The sequence below is a fragment of the Argiope bruennichi genome, chromosome 7, assembly GCF_947563725.1.
Source record: "Argiope bruennichi chromosome 7, qqArgBrue1.1, whole genome shotgun sequence".
NCBI classification, from domain to species: domain Eukaryota; kingdom Metazoa; phylum Arthropoda; class Arachnida; order Araneae; family Araneidae; genus Argiope; species Argiope bruennichi.
The window spans coordinates 25639105-25662767 of record NC_079157.1 but is presented as its reverse complement, the minus strand read 5'-3'; the positions used below and the strand labels follow the sequence as shown (position 1 = coordinate 25662767).

Below are 23663 nucleotides of genomic sequence, written 5' to 3'. Positions count from 1 at the left end.
ATCTTAAATAAATCCTTTTATTTCTGATTCATCTTCTCGATTTTTTTAAATGCTTAACAGGGAATCCTGGGGACATATCGAAAGAAATTTCTCCGAATCTTGCATATATGAAAAATTACCTTGCACAGTAAACAGCTAAAAACCGATAAAACTTCTAAATTTTCAAACTTGTATTTTTCGATCCTTGTGCGAAAAAAACATATAATATTAAAAACAAGAAATTCATAAACAGCACCCAAATATGGATGATCAATTTTTATGAAGCAGAAGGCGCCACTTAATGTAACAGCATATAAAGATAGAATATGTTACAACTTTGAACAAATGATGTAATATATGTCGATATTTATTTTAGAATGATGAGATATTGCATTTTAAAAATTTAATGAAATCTACATAATTTTTAGCTTTCATTATTCAAATAAAACAAGATATTTGTAAAATGTTAATGGCCGAAGCGAATGAAGTTTGGAGAAATGTCTTGAGGCAGACCTTCAATGGATTCAAATACCCACAAATTACAGTGAGCTCCATTACTTTATTAATTTCCTCTTCTTCTACCAGTAAATAGTTTTAAAAGTGACGAATTATCATTGAGGTTAATTCATGTTCATATTAAAAGCTTCAGGTGGCTTGTGTTCAGTCAATTCTTTAAGTACCATTCATAACTATTTTATTAAGCATAGAATAACTATTCATAACTATTTTATTAGCAAACATAACTATTTTATTATTTGAAGTATTTTTTGCCTCTCTGTTTATATTCTTGTTTTCATAATAAAGATTTAATTAAATTTTATACCTATATTTATTATCATTTAAAATTACTTGATTTTATTTAATATTATTTTTAATTACTGTTAATTAAAATTTAATTAATTTTATTTAATATTATTTTAATTTTAAAATGATTTAGTGTTAGGAATTAATAGGATTTAATTATTAAAGTACCGCATTGTAAACTACACTATCATTTTTTCCAATTTACTGAACATTTAATTATTTCATGATATAGTTTTTTTCTTTTTTTTATAAGTTATATTATTATTTTCTCTTTTTATAAGTTATATATTACTAAATATATCGAGGATAACTTAAGGCTTAAAAGTATGACGTAAATTTGAAAATTTCACTTCACATTTTAGCAGTCATAAGTAAAATAGCTCAAAATCGTTAATTAGATGTTTATAAAACAGATTAAACTGACAATCATGCTTCGGTTTTGTATTTTATTAACAGAAGATGAAGTTGATTTGGCTTAGTGGAAATTTTGATAGCTTGTTTTACTCTCTAGACTTTACTTTTGTTTATATATATATTATTATAATCCTAACATCCTTTAATTTATATGAGGTTAAGTTAGTAATTATTTAAAATTTCAAATATCGATATATATATATATATTAATTTCAATTATTTAGATATTTAAATTAAAAATTATATTAAAAATTACTAGACAAATATTTGTTTCTAATAAATTTAAAAATTATATTAAAAAAGACTAGTATTTGTTTCTAATAAATTTAAAGTTTATAAATAATGACTTTTATATTTCAAATGTTAAAAAATAATACAAAAACTTAAACACAGTTTTAAATATTAGATAATTCATTAATATTTTGCTTGTTAGGATGACACGTGGAGTTATATTTCTCATTTTGCTATGACATAAATTGATTCCATTCTACAATCTCAGTCATTGTATCTGTGATTCCGAAATCATCTTTAACTTTTACGATCTCTATTGACTGTAGAGGTCATGGATTAGTCCTCTGTATTCTTAATTATAATTTGTGTTCTTAAGGAGAACTAACAGCAAGTGGAAAACCACTCAATGCTAAGTGTTAGTCTTTAAATAGAATTATATTAGTCTAAAACTTAATATCACATTCCATTAAGCGGCGGCTTCTATGAACCAATAAAAATTGTCAAATTACCCAGAAAACATAGCATTAAATTAAATAATATACCTATTTCAGATAGATTTTATCAGTGATTGATTATGACAATTAATGAGTCTTTATTTTCAAGCTACACTATTACGAACAAGTATCTTAAAGCATCGTACATAAAAGATCAATTTACATAGTTACAGAATATTCTAAAAAAAGGAATAATCTTTAAAGCGACGTCACAAAAATTTATTTTTGCACCAGTTACCAAAATGAATGAGCTTCAATCAAGTAACTTAAAAAATAGGATTCCTCAAAATCTTTCGCTTTAAAATCGAACATTCGAGTGACGTCGCAGCCAGTTCTGTATTCTAAACATTCTACTTTCTACTACAATTATTGTCATTACAAAATTCTTTTATATCAGGATCCTGGATCATAATGCCCATCGATAGCCAATCAGCTGGTTAGTCTGTGACGTCATCTCTTGAACCGGCAGGCAGCAGAGTCTTCTGGCTTGAAGTGTGACCTTTCCAATCACAGAACGTATCGGATGAGTTGCAGACGCCACAAGAACAGGTAGCTGCGTCGTAGTATTCGTAAATCCGTAATTCGTCATCGGTATCAGGGGGATCGCAGTGGCGTAGGCGCACTTTTCGCAAGATTTTCTGATCGTGCATGCAGACGGGATGAATGGAGATCTTGTAGGGAAACCTCCAATCTGGGATCTAAAAACATAGAAAAAAATTTCATGAATGCTGCTCATAATTATGCAATATGTTCTATAATCCACTGTAGTTTAATAATCGGACTATTGTTTGTTTGTTGTTTGTTTCTTATGGCACTTGCCACTGACAAGCCCGCTGTTACGAAGACAGCGATTTAAGCCTGAGGGGGACGTCTCTTATATTTTATAGCAGCGCCAACTAGGGCCAAGAGTACGACTTTGCCACTCACGCATCATTCATTTGCTTGCACAACCCCTTTTTACAGGGGGGCACATTCACACATCTCACAGATAGAACAACAGAAGAACAACCATGCCCAAACCGGAACTCGAACCCGGGACGCCCAGATCACGGGGAAGACGCGCTACCCCTATGCCAGGACGCTGGCCGGACTATTGTACATTATATTGCAACACTGGGCCAAGATAGCCTGATTGGTAGGGATTCGCGTCCCTCGAAGATTCTCCGTGTGTGTAGTGGCTGGCGCACGTATAAATCTGTCGGGGTCGCAAAGTACTTCATGTCGAGAGTAATACCACTAAGGGTACTGGATCAGGGGTGATCGCTCTCTGATTCAGGTCTAAATTACGATCTGTGGATGAGTGAATGAAATGCATGAATGAAGTCGCCCTGTAGAAAAGATTCTGACATTTGTGTAGCTAAGTCGTACTCTACTGAAAAAACAAGAGACGCACCCTTGGCTTAAAATCACGGACTTCTAAAGTCATTGGCCTTGTCTATGACAAGTGCCATTAGAAAGAACAACATATTGAAACACTAATGCATAAACGGACTGCCAGTGTAAAACTTCGTTGATTTTGTAGATTTTATATCCACATGTGGTAGAAGAAGAGCAATATTTAAGGCTCCTATCACCTTCGAAAATCTCAACAATTCGATGTTCTCTGTATTCTTATCGTGACCATTTTGTAGAAACCATCAATCTGATTTTCACGATCCAAATCTGAAAAGGGATTCGACAAATCCATCCTTGAAATCAAATTGAGAAAAGAGCAACATTGATTCATTGGATAATCAACTTCAGGAAACTTTAAATTATAAATACTATTTACCAAGCCTTTGCTGTTTAAGAGTCTTAAAATTAGAATGTTTTTAACTAAACTGGTCAGATTATATCAAAATTCTGTTAACGATTGAACTTATTCATCTTTCTCATTATCTTAAGTACATATTCAACTATGGAACAATATGATTACCATCCTTACTGCAATTTTTTAAAGAAAATACCCAAAACAGGTAATACTTCTCTTAAAAATCAAGATTAAGTGATCAATCCCACGAGGAAGGTTGGAAACTGAATATTAGGGAAATGCCATCAATTGCAAGAAGGGTTTACTCTAGAATGCAGGAACTAAGTTAAAACTCAAGTAGCAACTGCATACCCCAGGAGTAATTTTCACCTTTTTCATCTTACATTTGTGTAATGGTGATTTAACTTTTAAGTAGCTAGTTTTTAGAATTAAAAAGAATATATAGGAAAGGGATAAATTCATATACAAACATTTATATTTTCAAGGATATTACACACAATATAATCAGTACTACTTGAAAATAAAGGAAAACATTCCACTTTTTTTCTATTAAGAACATTTGATGTGTGAAACTTTCATATCATTACAAGCATTTAATATGCGATCAAATTCCTTCAGATTTGAAGCGTTATTTAAGTACTTACAATGTTATGTTAAGAGCACCATAATAGGACAACTTATAGATTAAATCGTGGTCTCTTTATGATAGGTGAGATTTATATACAACAGTTTTAAAATGATCAAATATTCAGATCAGGATTTTTAAAAATCAGCATTGATGTCATTTTAACTAAGTAGCTATGTCAAAAGGGATTACAAATATATTTCTACAAGACTCAATGATTTTCCAGTGATTGGCATTCAGTTTAGATTGAAGACATCTACTATTCTCGAAGTTTTTCAGCAATTGACATTCGGTGTAATTCAAAGACGTTTACCAATCTTGAGTATTTTTCTGTGATTGGTATTCAGTCTAATTTGAAGCCGCTCACAGCTCCCAAGTTTTTACGGTGATTAGCATTCAGTCTAATTGCAAAACGTTTACCACACCTGACTTTTTTAGGTGATTGGTATTCAGTTTAGTTCGAAGACATTTATCTCTCCCAAGTTTTTTCGGTAATTTGCATTCAGTCTAATTTAAAGACATTTATCTTTCCCAAGGTTTTCGTGATTGGTATGCAGTCTAATTTAAAGACATTTATCTTTCCCAAGTTTTTCGGTGATTGGCGTTCAGTCTAATTTAAAGACATTTATCTTTCCCAAGTTTTTCGGTGATTGGCATTCAGTCTAATTTAAAGACATTTATCTCTCCCAAGTTTTTCGGTGATTGGTATTCAGTCTAATTTAAAGACATTTATCTTTCCCAAGTTTTTCGGTGATTGGCATTCAGTCTAATTTAAAGACATTTATCTTTCCCAAGTTTTTCGGTGATTGGTATGCAGTCTAATTTAAAGACATTTATCTCTCCCAAGTTTTTCGGTGATTGGCATTCAGTCTAATTTAAAGACATTTATCTTTCCCAAGTTTTTCGGTGATTGGTATGCAGTCTAATTTAAAGACATTTATCTCTCCCAAGTTTTTCGGTGATTGGCATTCAGTCTAATTTGAAGACATTTATCTTTGCCAAGTTTTCTCGGCGATTGGCATTCAATCTAATTTGAAGACATTTATCTTTCACAAGTTTTTTCGTTGATTAAGATTCATTCTAATTTAAAGATATTTATCCTTCCCAAGTTTTCTCGGCGATTGGCATTCAGTCTAATTTGAAGATATTTACCATTCCCAAGTTTTCTAGGAGACTGGCATTCAATCTAATTTGAAGACATTTATCTTTCCCAAGTTTTTTCGGTGATTGGTACTCAGTCTAATTTGAAGACATTTATCTTTCCCGATATTTTTCCGATGATTAGTATTCAATATAGTAATACGCAAGGATTCAAAAGAAATATTCTCACCTCAAAAGAATCGCACCTGCCCCAGCAAGAAGTGGTCCGGATGACGTCCCAGCACCGCCTCCCGAAATCGTCGGATCGGCTCGCCCTCAGCGTGTACTCTCTTCGCAGACACTGAAGGACATTCTTGAAGGTGGAGTACGGGTCGCTGCTATCTACGCTAGCCTCCACAAGCACGATGAACACCACGACACACAGAAGTCGCTCCGGATACCGTATGAGCATCTGCAGGAAGAAAAAGAAATAATCCGTTGCTGTAATTAAGTTTTATTAGCAAAAATAGACTCATAAGCATCTAATCTCTAGAAACCCGACAATCAATTATATCGAGTTTAATTTATTATTTCTTAAGGCATTTGAAATAGAAAATCAGAAGGGGCAGTTTCTCCGAATCTTTCCTTCCTATTCTCTGATATCCCCCCTCCCCATCCTCTAAATAAAACTGTGACCTTGGGTAAGATCGTAAATGCCATGAATGCTAAAATTATTTCCAAAATCCTTCACAAATGTTGTGCACGGTTAATACAGAAGTATCCGAAAATTGATTCTGTATTTTGGATTGGATTATATATTTGGATCAAAACGCGAAATACAAATGCAATTGCAATAAAATAAAAATACATACCAAATTTTGTGCACTTAAATCATGCGTTTTTGAATTACCGCGCTAAGATCATCGTTATTATGCGTTTAAAGTATAGGTTCGAGCAGAGATTATTCTCCAAATTGATTGGAAACAGTCTAAACTAACATTAATTAAATAAGCTATAGATGTTAAATTTGTCCATCAAATTTCATCTATCTAGCTCTATTCGTTTTATAGTTATTTATTAACATTTATTCGGACAGATTAACGGACAAATTTCCTCTGAAAGAAATTCGTTGAAATTCTAATAAAAAAATCTACTTGTTTGCTCTAAATCAAATTTCTATAAATCAAATTTCATCTATGTTTTCGATTTATTGTAATCAAAAGAGGACAAATAAAATTCCAAACATATGTTTTTTAGGATTCATGGAGTTGCGAGGCACAGAGACTCATCAAATTTTCGAATTCAAATTTTTTAATGATCAAAATATTTTCTCTTTACATGCTTCGTATACCATAAAGCTAAAAGCTATTTCATGAATTAAAAAGTAACAGAGAAGTATTTCTTTCTCCTGACCTCATTTAGAATTCACTTAAAGTAGCAATTAAACAATGATTACAGACTCTTTGCATAAATGAAAAACAAAAACTTGAAAAAACATGTCTTTTCTCAAAGGTGTTTTGTATGAACACTTGATTTCCGAAGAAATTTTGCACCTTTTTTTCCCAATTTTTCAACCGGCCTGCGGTGTCCTGGTGGTAAGGTATCGGCTTCGGAACCGCAGGGTTTGAGATTCGTGATCCGATTCCACAGAAGAACCGTCGTATAAGCAGGTCTGGTACATGTTAAACCGTTCGGGGCAAATGTCCACCCGCTGATGTGGTGTGGAGAGGGGAGTGCCAGATCAGGTGTCGTCCTCGTCATCTGACCGCGGTTCAAAATGACGAGGTCCGTCCCAAAATAGTCCTAGTGTTGCTTTAAAACGGGACATTAATAACTAAACTCAATTTTTCAACCTCTTAATTTTTTTCTACCTAAAAATAAGTGCTTTTGCGAATGGGGCACATTTTATCCATGACTTGAAAGAGAATATTGAACATGAAATTCAACAAATTAACTTCCGAAGATTGAGAAGCAAGGCGTCAAACGTGGCAAACCGCATTCGTGCATTCATCCGAGAAAAAAGATCACGTTTGATCGTCTCGCATGGCAAGGTATTCTCTTCTTTCGGTTTTTAGTTTTAGAATAGTTTCCTTTTTTTATTTAGTTCATGCTTTATTTGATTCCTGTATTTATTCCATTGATTTTGAAATTATATGGAGGTTGATGTGGATTAAAATTATGTGAATGAAATTTTTCTAAACGGATGTAATTTAAAACGCAAATGTTTTTTTTTCTATTGATATATTGATGAAGATGAATTTACCATTCATTTTAATACATGGGTACTCACTGATACATACGAATATTCGTATGGCTAAATAAATTATTCCTTTTGTTTGCTTTTATCTGTATTATTACGAATATGTAATATTGGTTCCCTGTGCAGTAAATCTGTTTTGTAAGGAAGTTGGTTTTATAGATATATTAATAACTGTTGCATGCGTGTAAAGTCAATGCTTTCCAGGCTCGGCGATTATTTTGCGACAGCTTGTCGAATTTGGTAACTTTGGCGACAAAAAACGAAGAATTGAGCATATTTGAGAATTCTTCAGAATTCGAATTCCAGCGTTTATTTTGAACATTTTCTATCTTGTCACAAGAACTGTAAAAAGCCGAAATGCACAGACGAGAGTGAGCCAGTAATAGTGAATTGAACTCTTTCTTGTTGATCTTCAGGGAGTTATCTTTGAGTATTTTGCGATGTTTAGGCTGCTTATTAACGATTTTTGTTTGTTTGTGAGCTGCTTCTTTGTGTACTCTTTGGGTATGATCTGTTATCTGTTTCGTTTTATATCTATTTCTGTTTTCGTATAGAATAAAGCATCGTTAAAAGTTATTGAGATCGTTGGACTTTTCACTATAAACCCACTGGACGGATTCTTCAGTAAAAATATTTTACTAAGATACATCTACGACATCGTAACACCTTAATAAAATCCATAGCTAAACTGGCTCGACGTATTTAACGTTTATTATATGGAAAATAATTGACTTTATATGGAATAAAAACTTTTGTAAATTGCAAATTTTCAAAAAGAAAATGGATAATAATTGACTTCATAAAAAATGTTTATAAATTGTAAATGTTGTAAATTTTCTTTTGTAAATAATGCTTTCACACATCACGATAGATTTCTTTAAGAAAATGGATAATTTTTTGTACTAAAAAAAAGAGGAAACTGCTGATAATCTACTGAATTGGGCAGTGCAACAATCACGGATAACTAATATTCACTTATAATCAGATCATGATCTAACTTTCAAAAGATTTTTCTGGGAACCATTTTTATTTATAGCAGGGTATTTATATAATTGAATTTGCGAAATGATAAACAATAGATTTCTATATTTACAATTCTTTAATCTACTATGTTTTTAAAGAAAATTCTTTTTTCTTTCGGTAAAAACACCAAATTTTTTACTTATGACTGGAGTTTCTTAACAAGAGTTTCATAATTTAACAAATAATTTTCAAAATGGGCTGTTATCACTTTATTACGCGTAAAAAAGTATTATTCCAAGCACAATTTATTCATTAACATTGAGTTTTTTTGTTTTTGTTTCAAATTCTGTTGTCACGAGCATAAAAAAAAAATGTAAATAATCAACTCCAGTTTTAAAAAAACTAAACTGATTGGATGATTACATGATTCTTCTGTCATCCCAGAATTCTTTTTGCTTCCAGCTGTTTTATGGCAGACGATTTTTCTATCATCAAATAATTCTCCAAGAGTTGATATTCATTTTTCTTTTTCTTTATTGTTTAGTTTTTTACTTATTTGTTCTGGTAAAAATTTAACTTTTCCAGTTGAAACCTATCAATTTCTACATGAAATTATCATAATGGTTGAATACTCTATTTTAAAACCATTTTCACCATTTAAAAATTACTCGAAATCGATAAATTTACAAAACGTTACAGCCATTTTGGAGAAAATCTTCATTTCTAGATATAAAAATTCTCAGATGCAAATTAAAACTCCTTTTCTTTATGTTCCATTATTGAGTCAACTTACATACAAAATTTGGCAAAGCTTTGAATGAAATAATACTTACTACCCGATAACATAAGATTGACGCAAATTAGTAGTCTTATTTTTTTCCTTGCATCCCTTATTCATATTAGTCTCCTTATACTGCCGTTCCTTATGAAAATTCGTCACCTTATCCTTATATTTGCATTCTTTATGTAGTTTAGTAGCCGTATATTTGAATTCCTTATATTTATTAGTTTAGAAGAATTAATTTGATGCAAAAAGTTAAATTCTTAGATCCCAACACTAATCAACGAATATTTATGGTTTATATCAGTGAACGTTTTATTTCACTCACTTATCCTTTAAAAGGTGAGATGCTATATTTGTCGTAATCATTATTACCGAAATTTTCAAACATTTATTGACTTAAATACTAAAAAGATAGAATTATGCTAAAAACAAATAAACAATAAAAAACAATTAAGAAATAATAATATAATTCTAGAACTTAACTTCTACCAATTTCATTCTATTCTGTTTAGGATTCTGTTCTAAAAATTTACCCTCTCATCTGATCTAAGTCAATAAAAATGAATCTGAAGATTCCTTTTCCCTTATTGATGAAATAATTGGATTTAATGCCGTTAGAAGGATTTACTCTCATTTAGAAAATGTCGAAAATAGTAAGGTGCATTTTTTTGTCGCGAGTTTTCGGAAATGCTAATCCCACTCTTAATTCTTCATTTATCAGAGAATTTGTAATTTTTGTTTCTCGTGTTATTTTGATAGTATTTGAAACATTTCTGCGTCGTTAAACATGCTTAAGTTATGTTTTGTCTCTTTATGTTTCAATGCAGTTGTTAATTATTCGATTTTGTCAGATATACTTCATATTAACGTTACAAGAAACAGTAATTTTTATGCTTTGCTAAAAAATCGTTTTCATTAAAGTTTGAATTTAAATTTATGACACATTTTTATTTTACTTTGATGCCAAAAAAGTATCCGTAAAAATTTTTGTATCAATGAGTTGCGCCATTAAATACAATTGCAATCTATTCTTTCATAAATAAAAAGAATAATGCCATTTAAATAAATAAATAAAATGAAAAGTTATTTATCTTATCACTGAATGAAGAAATAAAAACCGGAGCAAACGATTATACGTGTCAAGAGATTAATATATTACACTTTTTAATTTAATGGTTTGACTGCGATATTAATTCACCATTTTATTTCATTAAACTATTAATTCTTAAGCATTCAATTTTTTCAAGTACTGTATTGTTAAAAATATGGCAAAATATTTTTTAATGTTGAAATGTGACAAAAATGGTTTCAAAATTTCTGATAAGTTTTTTTCAATTAACTCTTTTATACTTTAAAATAAATTATGAGAAATTTAAAAATGAATTGAAAAATTTATCAATAATTTTATTAAAATTATGATTAATAATTAAATAGATTTTACTAAAAAGGGCAGAAACAAAAACTGAAAATCTAACTTTGATTGAGTCCTGATCTCTATTCTAAAGATATAATTAAATAAGAAAAATAATGAATATTATAAATTGCAGAAAGCCAATTATTTCATATAATTTCTCATGTTTATAAACTAAAATAAATATTCACAAAATTTTGGCAGCGACAAAAAAATGCCTGTAAGTTGAAGTATCAAACATATTTTTAAAAATTCATGAAAAAAAAAATGTTGAAGCCGATATATTGTTTAATTTTACCAATAAAACTAATCGAAGCATTAAGAAGTTAAAAAGCAGCAAATTCAAGAAAACGCAAACAAAACTTACTGACAGAATAACATATGTAAAACATGCAATGATTAGGAAAACACTTTAATGTTTTTTTTTTCTATTTTTCAAGAAAATATAACCAAGTTGAATTCAAAATGATGATGATTCAATTAGATGATGTTCGGTCCAATTGAAATCCAAGTAGGAAAAATTCGAATCCAAATAGTATGTGTTTTCTAACTCATTATTTGATTATAAAACTTAAAATTGGAACAATGATGGTTTAACTACCAAAGAGGAAATAATTTACTGGAACATATTTTCTTGTATACCAATGGCCTAGAATACATTAAAGTTACTTAATGCTAGTTTACAGCCTTCAGAATTCAATATATCCAAATGTTTATTTGAAGATACGAAATAAGAATTCGACAGCAAAAAAATGCAATTTCTTTTTCCTTTTTAACATTTTACAAAATAGATAAACTCTATTTAAATATAATCATATATATTTATTTTACATTATTTATAAATTTATGATTCATGTGAGATTTAATTATTTATTTCCTTTCTTTCTATTACTGCTCGTCATTTCTAATATCAATGAAGGAATTCTGTCAGGCATTAATAGTTGGGACAGCAACCCACACAATTCAATATGAGAAGCATTCAATTATCATGGTAAAATCCGTAATTATGTTATTACAGAAATATTCGAAAAATGGAGTACACATGAAATATCCAAAAGACTCAATAAGAAATAATAATGTTTCACTTTACAGGAAATTACAAGTAATAAAACATATCCTAAGCAGATTCAAGAGCAGTGCTTATTGCAAACAGTAGCACACCAGCAGCAAATAGGTAGCAAACAATAGTAATAGTAGAAATTGCTCGGGGAAACTCGTATGACAGAGAATTCGTTTAACTACTCACTTTTCTCGACTCATCTGCTACTCTTACAACTGACTCGATTTCGTTTCGTCACTGTATTTTATAACTCCCATGACAGGGCATCAAATGATTTGGAGCAATTCCAAGAAATTGAGTCTTAACGGTGTTTGTGCCAAAATTTCAGAATTATCGACATTCTCCATGTATTTGTTATAATTATTTTGAAACAATTCTTTTATCGTGATGAAATGAACACAAGTGATTAAAGAATATTCCAAACTTCAGTCCGAAACATCGAAATATGACAATATTTTATATTCATTTTCCTTTAATTTTTAGAATTTACTCTTCATTGCTTAGGAGAGTAAATGGTCAAACAAAAATACACCGGGTGATTAAAAAAACACTAGCCCGATATAGGTGACCATAACTTTCATAACATTCACAAAGATGGAATAAAATTTTAGTTCAAAGTATTTTGAGGCATGCGCTCAAGAACCGCATGGAAAACAACAGTTACGGTTGCAAATGGTTACGGTTACGGTTATGACAAAATTTCAAAATTTTCAAATGGCAACACCAACTTTTTTTTATTGGAATGTGTTTATGATCTTCCACAGTGTGATTCATCTTTGGCATATTTTGCACCCTCTTCAAACAATTACTTTTACTTGCTTTTCGTTTTATTTCAAATATTTTTATCAGAAGAATTGCTTTGCGTAAACAAGTTTAAATACGTAATCTTATTCAATTACATTCACAGTTCGGAAATTTGACAATTTTTTTTCAATTTTTGTCACAAGAATTCCTTTTTTACACAAACAAATTTCATTGCGTATTCTTCAAGCAATTACATGTGCAATTCGGAAATTTGACAAATTCAAAATTCGTATCTCTTTCAAAAACAAGATTATTTTCAGGAGATAAAATGGAAAATTTTTTTAGCTGATGTTAGATTTTTATAGAAATCGAATAAATATTTGATAAAAATATTTTTAAGACCATATATATTATACATGCATTTTAAATAAAGTATCCCGCATAATTTTTACCACAGTAGTAAATTGCGACCATTTCACTGCATTATGTATTTACTGCCCAAAATTCTGTATAACATTTTTTTTCCAAAAGAAAATAACAATTGTTATCGAGTGTTGATTCTCGTATAGAATTCCGTATAACTATCCTTAGAAAATAGACGACGTCGTAATACGGCAAATAAAATCCTAGAAAGTTACGGCGATCCAAGGGTTGGAACGCTGTAATCGAATTGTAAACATCGTGTTTACGAGTCCCGGCAACCATTAATGATAGTTATTTCAGCTTCTTGGCGAGTATTACACTTCAACGGAATGATTACACAAGTGGTAGGTGAAACAATTAGGAGGCCTCTGGTCGCTTTTCATGCAACATGCTTTTGTATAGAAAGGAAATGTCAAGTTCATTATAACTGCACTGCGCCCTTTCAAATAATATTTTATATGTAATTGGAAATGGGTAACATATCATAAATGTTTTGCTTCAAAATTATGAATACTTTGTATTCACTTTATCATAGAAAACTCAAAAAAATTGTTTACATTAAATATCTAACTGAAGATATGTTAATACTAAAAATAAAAACGCCAGACTCTTGACAAATTATATTTAATATTTGTCTGTCTGTAAGCGTTTGTTCATGTGAATGTGATGACTTAAAACTGCAGCAATGCAGATAGGTGAAATTTGGTAAGGGATTTTATTACTAGAATAGTAAATTATTTCGGATGAAGAAATTGGATGTCTCTTGTTGTCGAATAACTTACAAAAATTCCAGTCATTAAATCTTTTATTAGGGGCATTTTGTCAAGTCTTTTGTATTTAGCTCTCTCCTAATGTAAAAAGTTATCACTCATTTAATGTATTTTATGCATTTTTAATGTTTCAAAACTTAATATGTAATTTTTTTTCTATTCTTTTTTTGTACCAATATGCATTTTCTCTTGAGGGTTCTTTATTGTTTGCAAGGGTCCAATATCATCAAATGTAGTTTGTTTTTTCATGCTAGGTGGGGTTGCTCTTCGGCGGCTCCATCAAGTTTCCCGCATGGCCTCTGGCTAGATATGGCTTCTATTAGGGTCATTTTGTCAAATCTTTTGTATTTTGTATTTGTTGTCTCTCCTAATGTAAAAAGTTAACACTCATCTAATGTAAATTAAAACGGAGTCTGTAGTATATAGATAGAACTATAGAATGCCGTCAAATTTTCACAAAGAAATGGTAAAAATAACTTTCAATGGAATAATTAGCACATTCTATATTAACTTATTTTTCACATAATAAGCATTGTTCTGATCTGACCCATGACGCTTACCCCAGAGGGTGTGACCTTGAAGGTCGCCGGGGAGAGAACCATTATTTATTTATTGAAAGGCTTACAATCATTGCCAGAATATGGGCAGTAAATAAGGGCATACATTATAGTTCATTTGACTAAAATAAAATATTTAAATTAAATAGTAAGCAAATTAATTCTGGATTCAAGAGACTAAATTGAAAAGCTGTGTTGTAACTTATGGCACTTTAAAGCCAAAAATGGGTGGTCTACCGTTTAAAGCAGAACATCGATTTAAGCCGAATGAGTGTCTCTTGTTTTCTCAGTAGCCCCAACTAGGGCCAAGAGTACGACTTAGCTACTCATACGTTACAACCCTTTTTACGGGGCGGGCTTCATTCATGCCTTTCATTCACTCATCCACAGATTGTAATTTAGACCTGAATCAGGGAACGATCACCTCTGAACCAGTATCCCCAGTAGTATTATTCTCTACATGGAGAACTTTGTGAACACGGCAGATTTGTACGTGTGCTAGCCACACACAGTGAGAATCTTCGGTCAGCGGGGTTCGAACTCGTATCCCAAGGGATGCGAATCCAACACCCTGCCGATCGGGCTATCCCAGCCAAATTTAAAAGTATATAGAGATAAATAAAAAATAATTAATTAATTAAAAAGTTAATCATGAAAATAATTTCGCACTGTCCAAAGGATAAAAGGTATAATATACTGTACAGCAATATAAAACAACGTAACCAATATCTAAAACACAATATGAAGCCATTTTAAAAAGTGAGTAATAAGTGAATGACACAAATACAAAGGGAAAATACAAAGCAGATCCAGAAAAAAATAAGACACATGCAAAAAAAAAAAAAAAAAGCACCACTAGAAGATAAATCAAGAATATTAGCAGAAACGTATAAAAAATAATAAGCGTTGGACCTATTCATATCTTTTAGTGACATCAAGGAGGTTTCTGACGTCTCTATTATAAAATGTTTTAAAAAAATATCGAAATTCGCTTTTATTTGCCAAAAGAGGCCGAAAGAATCAATCAGTTATTGTATTAAAAATTGACTGACGAAAGCAAAATACCACGAGAAAACTGCACAGAAGAAAAGAATGAATTACAGAAGACACCACAAGAAAGGAATAAACAGAAAATAACTATAAAACCGTACACAACGTGGAAGATACGACCTTGGATTGAGAGAGTCACAGCAAGATAATTCGTCTTCTAGATTTTACTTGCAAATATAACATGCATTTTTTTTTCAAAATTTTGAACTTTAATTTTCAACCATTCAACATTTTCTTCTTTACTATTGATTGATCAATTCTTAATATATTACCCAGTAAGAATTTTCTTGTAAAAGATATGTGAGAATTTCGCTCACTTGTCAATATATCTGATGCTTTTGCTTTTAACTCTATAGGGCAAAGCCTTAAGAAAAATGATTATTAAGTCAACTATAAAATAAAAAGTCCTTTTTCACAGATTCTATCGTTCCATGGAGCATCAGATTTCCTAAAAATACACGAGCCTCGCTAATCTGGCTGCTTTAAAATTGAAACAATTCTGATATGAACACTGTACGTATTGATAAGTGAGGTTATTAACTGCATTTATGCTAGTCATTGACTATCATATGTGTAGCTCAAAAAAGAATTCTTTTAGCTTCTATTGTAAGTCTGCTAAGAAATTCTATTAACTCAGACTTGATACACTCTCAATTATGCAGAATTCTTCATATCAATTGTAGTTGTTGGCTGTACTAATAATGGCTCTGCAGATCATAAGCTTTAACCGAACCATTAACTTGACAAAGAGCTCTTAAAGTGTCTATTGTAGAGCCAGGGAATATTCAAATATAGAGAAAAATAACCTCTAATTTATAATTGCACTAAGCGAAAGCGTCAACGGCATTTAAAAATTCTGCTATAGCAACCACATAAATTTTTCTAAATCGGAGCAATGGACCCAGTACTTCCATTATTTATCGCTATATTTAATTATTTATGAAATAAAAAGGTAACAACAAAAATTTTATTCTCTCTCTCTCTCTCTCTATATATATATATATATATATATATATATGTATATATATATATATATATATATATATATATATATATATATATATATATATATATATATATATATATATATATATATATATATATATATATATGTATATATATATATATATATATATATATATATATATATATATATATATATGTATGTATATATATATATATATAGATATATAGATATATATAAAATCACTGAAGAAAATGCATTGGTTCCATATCGAAAATAGAGATATTTGAAAATCGCTTATTTATGTTTATTACATCTATGAAAATAATTATGGGTTAGGTAATCAGAATTTAAAATATTTTTTAATCAAGAAATTTTATTCATGGCTAAGTTCATTTAAAATTTGATAAGACACTTGGTATTGTGCTTCAGAAGTTAATACGACTTTCAAATATATCTGGCATGTGTTTAATATATTACTTATAAAGGAAAATGTTCTTCGAAAGAAAATTAATAATTTTTAAAAAAAATCTAATTTCTTCTATTTTTGTCTTTTTTTATAATTTAAATTTTTTTCATATTCTTCTGTTTAATATAATTTAAGTTATTTAAAAATCTATTTTATATATTTTCAATATAAACTATTAACTGGTAAGTATAAAATATGAGATCTACGTCACTTTTAAGTGAAATCCAAAGCGATTATTTTTAGCATAAGGAGCTAAAAATCAGAATTGCTTAGGATGATCCAGAGTGTCTTAACAGTTTATATAAAAGAGAAAAAGATTACGTTATTTTAACTGACTTATTAAAAATAGAATTTAGACAGTAGTTTTTTTTAATAGGGGCTATAGACTTTAAGATAAAATTTTATACAGTTGCGGCAAACTGACGATAGTTTTTCATCTAATGTTAACAGTGGAAATTTGGAACTGTACCTCCAATCTATCTTCTAAAATATTCTAAGAGAATTGAAATTTTTGCAGCATTAGAACAGAAGAAAATAAAAAGTTTATGCTATTCGTATAATTTTAAAATGTTTATATGTATATCAGTTTATTTATCTGTATTTTATCTATAGTGATAACCAGACCTATTATAAAAAATAAATGTTAAAACTTTGGACTTAGAATAACACATTCTTTCATCAATATTAGAAAACATCCTTGAAATAAATCACTTTAAATCTCATCAAAATTTTTAATATAATTAAATTTTTAGAAGAGTAACGTTTTTCTTAGGTACTTTTGTTATCTACGAATATATTTGTTTTATCTTTAAAATAAACTACCACCATTTGTGATCTATTAAAACTTTATTAATAAGAGAAATCGGCATACATATATGGCGTCTAGAATTTCGGATAATTATTTTTAAACATTAAGGGAATCTGAGGTTTGTAGAAGAGTATTTTAACTTTTATCTAAGATTAAAAAAAATACCAATTCTTTTTCAAAAAGGATTTTGTTTCCAAGTTAAGCATTGAGATTTTATTTTATCTGCATTAATTTCATGCACATAAATTTGAATCGTTATTTGAATTTCTGAATTAATATTAAAAAAAGAATGGAATTAATGTAATGAATGCAACATTTTTTTCTTTACTTGAATTATTTTTCATCCACTCAAATGCTTCCGCACGAAATAATTCCTTTTTTTATCGAAGAAAAACCGATATATCGTTCCCATTAATATGAGGAATTATTTATTGGTTTTTGGGTATTTCTGTATTTGTTGCTTTTTTAGATTGCTATGAAAAGGGAAAGAGAAGGTTTGTATAAAAAAATAAAATGATATGCATATTAGTAAATCTGTCTAAGGCACGTAGTTAGAATATTTTCCTATTTTGGAAGTAGATTGAAAACTGGAGACATGAGCTAAATCATGTTATACTATATATAAACATGGGAAACAGGATTATACAAAAGTCCAGATGTATGTTCATTTCATCCCGAAATGGAAGCGCCACAGCTGCACTTCGTCAATGGATATACGGAGTCAATATAAGGCTTGCTTTAAAATTAGTTCATTTTGTAATTTTGGCACATTTAAAAGGCCAAGGGAACTGAACAATACTCATATATATATTAGAATAGTAATTGTTTAATAAGAGTTCAAAACTTATATAAATATACATAATTCATTTTTGAAAAATTGGTCATGAGAGGAGTGCTTATGAACCTTCTATAAAATTATTAACAAAAAACCTATTGGGCTGGAAAAGCATGGAATAGTGTGTTTTATGGCACAGGCAATAAAATGCTATATTCGGTTTTACAGGCATTCTGTGCCAAATGCAAGGTTATGCTTGATATACAACGCACGGGAAGAGCATAGAATATTGTGTTTTATGGCATAACCACATAAAATTCTATATTCGATTCTGCTGGTATTCTGTGCCAAATGTAAGGTTATGCTTAATATACAATGTATTGGAAGAAAATGTAATACTGCGTTCTGGGGCATAGGACACATAAAACATATTCGATGCTGTGGCATTCTGTGCCAAATGCGAGTTTATACTGTATATACAAAGTCTAGGAATTGTTCTTACTCTTCCATTAGTAGATTTATTATTATTCTAACAAAGATTTCAATTTCTCCTGGCGACATTTGAGGAGCTGAAATTGTATCTTATATTGAAGTTGACCCACATTTGGAGTCAATTTGCCAAATATATTTGAAAAACTATTTGATTGGGAGGGAATGGAATATTGTGTTTCATGGCGTTGTATTCATAAAACACCATATTCAGTTCTGTTGGTATGTTGCGCCAAATGTAAAACTATGCCGATATTTAAGGTCAAGGAATTGTTCTTAGTCTTCCGTTAGTAAATTCATAACTGCTTCAACCAATATGTTAGTTATAATTTCTCTTATTATTTAAGGAACTGAACTTGTACCTTATATTGAAACTGACCTATACTTGGAGTCAATTCGACAAATAGATTTGTAAAATTACCTACTCGATTGGGAGGGAAAGGAATATTGCTTTTCATGGCATTGGATTCATAAAACACCATATTCAGTTCTGTTGGTATATTGCGCCAAATGTAAAACTATGCCGATATTTAAGGTCAAGGAATTGTTCTTAGTCTTCCGTTAGTAAATTCATAACTGCTTCAACCAATATGTTAGTTATAATTTCTCTTAATATTTAAGGAACTGAACTTGTACCTTATATTGAAACTGACCTATAATTGGAGTCAATTCTACAAATAGATTTGTAAAATTACCTACTCGATTGAGAGGGAAAGGAATATTGCTTTTCATGGCATTGCATTCATAAAACACCATATTCAGTTCTGTTGGTATGTTGCGCCAAATGTAAAACTATGCCGATATTTAAGGTCAAGGAATTGTTCTTAGTCTTCCGTTAGTAAATTCATAACTGCTTCAACCAATATGTTAGTTATAATTTCTCTTAATATTTAAGGAACTGAACTTGTACCTTATATTGAAACTGACCTATACTTGGAGTCAATTCGACAAATAGATTTGTAAAATTACCTACTCGATTGGGAGGGAAAGGAATATTGCTTTTCATGGCATTGGATTCATAAAACACCATATTCAGTTCTGTTGGTATGTTGCGCCAAATGTAAAACTATGCCGATATTTAAGGTCAAGGAATTGTTCTTAGTCTTCCGTTAGTAAATTCATAACTGCTTCAACCAATATGTTAGTTATAATTTCTCTTAATATTTAAGGAACTGAACTTGTACCTTATATTGAAATTGACCTATACTTGGAGTCAATTCGACAAATAGATTTGTAAAATTACCTACTCGATTGGGAGGGAAAGGAATATTGCTTTTCATGGCATTGGATTCATAAAACACCATATTCAGTTTTGCTGGTATGTTGCGCCAAATGTAATACTATGCCGATATGCAAGGTCAATGAATTATTCTTAGTGTTCTGTTAGTAAAGTCATAATTACTTCAACCAATATGTTAGCTATAATTTTTCTTGCAACATTTTAGAAGCTGAATTTGTACCTTAAATTGAAGTTGACCCATATTTATTATTGGTAGAGGTATGCTGCTGGTATGTTGCGCCAAATGTAATACTATTCCGATATGCAAGGTCAATGAATTATTCTTAGTGTTCTGTTAGTAAAGTCATAATTACTTCAACCAATATGTTAGCTATAATTTTTCTTGCAACATTTTAGAAGCTGAATTTGTACCTTAAATTGAAGTTGACCCATATTTATTATTGGTAGAGGCAAAGGTTATTCTAAACATTACTAATGAACTAGGTATTGTTCGTCCACCTTATTTTCTTGGCTAATCGTATGTTCAGGATGCCATTTAACAGAGTATTTTCTCAGGCAAGAAGGTTCACTTCCAGATATTTAGTTACTTTTTCATATTAGTGTGATAGAAAATGGCAACATGGTATTTTGGTTTCAGAGCAGTTTTCAATATTATACCATCTCTAAATCAGCCAAGTGGCGAAGCAAAACTCGATGACTTTTGTCTTGTTTTTATTGCAAGTAGATAGAATCTGGATAAGTATTCCAGAAGTGCTCAGGATAGCATAAAATGCTGATGAGATTGCAATTTTCCTTTGCAATCTGGAATGGGGTTATTTAGATAGATAAATCCAGTTTGTACACTGGACAATTTCAACAATCTTTAATGGAGATTCTAGCAATTCTTTTTTATTATTATCATCTGGTCGACTTTAGATAAAATAATTTTTCTTTAAAAAAATGTAAATAAAATTCAAATATAGTAAAAAATTATCTATACTTATAATAAAGCTCAATGTGTGTGTGTGTGTGTGTGTGTTGGCGCTCTACAGGCCAGACCGTTTGACACACAGCTACCAAATTTGGTACATGTATACCTTGGAGGTTGGGAATGTGCACCTGGGGTTTCTTTTTTCGAATTTTTAATTAGAATTTTAATTATTAATTAAAAACTAACTTTCACGCCAAAAAAATCTTCCATTTTCCCCACCGCCAACTTTTCCGCCAAAAAAATCTTCCATTATCCCCAGCGCCAAACGAGAAAGGCTTCAGTTTTTTTTTCTCCCAACAGTAATGAGGCTAGGGTTAAAATTTTTCGGCAGATTATTTCAATCGGTTCTGTTTATTTTCTTAATGTTTGATGCATTTAAAATTAAACATTGTTAATGAATCAATCTTTCAGATTCATTCTGAAGTACTTTTGAATTAAAATAAAACAGAATAAAGGAAATTAAAAATTTCTAATCCGCATAGCGTTACCCCAACTGGCGTAGAAAAAATCACGTATTTGCGTTACGTAACCGGCGAAGAAAATTCACGCATGCGCATTCTGTTCTGATTGTTGCCATGACAACGTTATCAATGGATGATTTAAATTATTTTTGGGTTAGTTGCATGCTTTTGTAAGTAAATTGTATTTATGTTAGTTATATAATTTTTGTATATACTTATAGTTTTAAGTACATCGTTTTTTAAGTAGTTTTTTTAAAACCTGTTTTCAACCGTTTATTTTAATCGATTCGTTTTATTTTCTTAGTGTTTGATGCATTTAAATTTAAACATTGTTAATGAATCGATCTGCTCATAATGAATCTAAGAAAATTTTGTTGACAAACTCTTGAGATATTACATAAATTAAAAAAGATATTCTTTAGTGCTCATAAAGTTTAAACTCTGAGTGACTCTATTTTCAGTAATCAGATTATAAAAAAATGCTTTGTTTCAGTAAAAAATATTATTATATTAATTGAAGATAAATTCTTTCCACTTTAATTTAAAGCATAAATTCTACCGTTTTCAACCGTTTATTTTAAACGATTCGTTTTATTTTCTTAGTGTTTGATGCATTTAAAATTAAACATTGTTAATGAATCGATCTGCTCATAATGAATCTAAGAAAATTTTGTTGACCAACTCTTAAGATATTACATAAATTTAAAAAGATATTCTTTAGTGCCCATAAAGTTTAAACGCTGAGTGACTCTATTTTCAGTAATCAGATTATAAAAAAATGCTTTGTTTCAGTAAAAAATATTATTATATTAATTGAAGATAAATTCTTTCCACTTTAATTTAAAGCATAAATTCTACGGGTGCTAACAGAAAATGAGAGAGATACATATTACGTTATGACTGAAGGCCTTTATAATATTATGAATGAATTATATGATAATGAAAATTTGAAGTTTTAAAATATTTTGATGAAGAAGCTATTAAAGTAGAAATTGCATAAAATATTTAATTATTAAAATTTTAACGAACATTAAGATTGGCGAACCGGCTGGTCGCCAAAGGCGGCTAGTAATTAATAAAACAATCCTTTCACAATTTTAATTTTATTTCAGTTCAAATGTTTTCGTTAATCTAAGTATAATTTTCAAAATTTGTTATGCAATGGCTCATGCATTAGATTGTTACTATTTAATTACTATTTAAAGCTCAATAGTTGATTTATCTGTGGAGCTGATGTTTCCTAATAACTTTTAATTCAAAATATATGTAAACTGACATTTTCAAATTATTTCATACTTAAGTTCAAAGGAAGCATTGCGTATTCTGTATTATTTGTGTAATATTTTATGAATTCGTAAACTTGATTATGGAACGATGGCAAGATCAAGTAATAAAATAAATAATGCCCCTTTGATCTGACAATAATATCCTTCCATGGTATTTTGAACAAGTAATTCAGTTTTTACTTTCTAATATACGAAGTGTAAGAAAAGCTTTGTAATCATTAAAAAAATGAATTCAACAGTTTGACTAATCTCTATATTTTAGACTCCCTGAATCCGAAAATGACATTTTTTTTTCTTTTTGTTTGTCTGCCAATGATCCGTCTATGATTGATCGAAAATGCTTTGAGCTGGACGGATGTAATTTAGTACAGGGATTTTAAACCAAATTTTAAGATTTCTGTGAAATTTTGAAAAAAAAAACCTCTATTGAGTGGAAGTTTGTCTATCTGCTCGAGTGCAAACGAGCTTGATAACTACAAAATTTAAAGAGCTAGATAGATCAAATTTGATTGATACCTTGAACTTTATAACATACATTCTGAAATATTTTGGTAATAAATAGTATTTCAGACGGCTATAGGAATTACAGATTTAAAAAAAGTTAAAACAATTTATATGTAGCGACTGGATTGAAGTGTGTTTATTGATTTTCATGGTTTTAACAAATTATTTAGAAAGCCGGTCTTCATAATCTCTCAATTTTAATTTAAGAAAGGGTAGACAATTTAAGGGCATCTAAGGACTGAGATAGCCGACAACAATACAAAAACCATTCATAATTAAAACAGCGTGAAAAATAAAA

The 23663-nt window shown here is 30.0% G+C and overlaps 1 protein-coding gene across 1 annotated transcript in view; it reads right to left on the bottom strand.

The window, feature by feature from the left end:
- Positions 1-1617: 1617 nt before the first annotated feature.
- Positions 1618-23663, bottom strand: part of LOC129976356 (thyrostimulin beta-5 subunit-like) — a 38113-nt gene continuing 16067 nt past the window's right edge. The window contains exons 2-3 of the mRNA XM_056089883.1: positions 5628-5849; positions 1618-2620 (exon numbers count right to left, since the gene is read on the bottom strand). Coding sequence (XP_055945858.1) covers positions 2360-2620; positions 5628-5849 — 483 coding nt within the window. The 3' untranslated portion in view covers positions 1618-2359. The remainder of the gene's footprint in view (positions 2621-5627; positions 5850-23663) is intronic.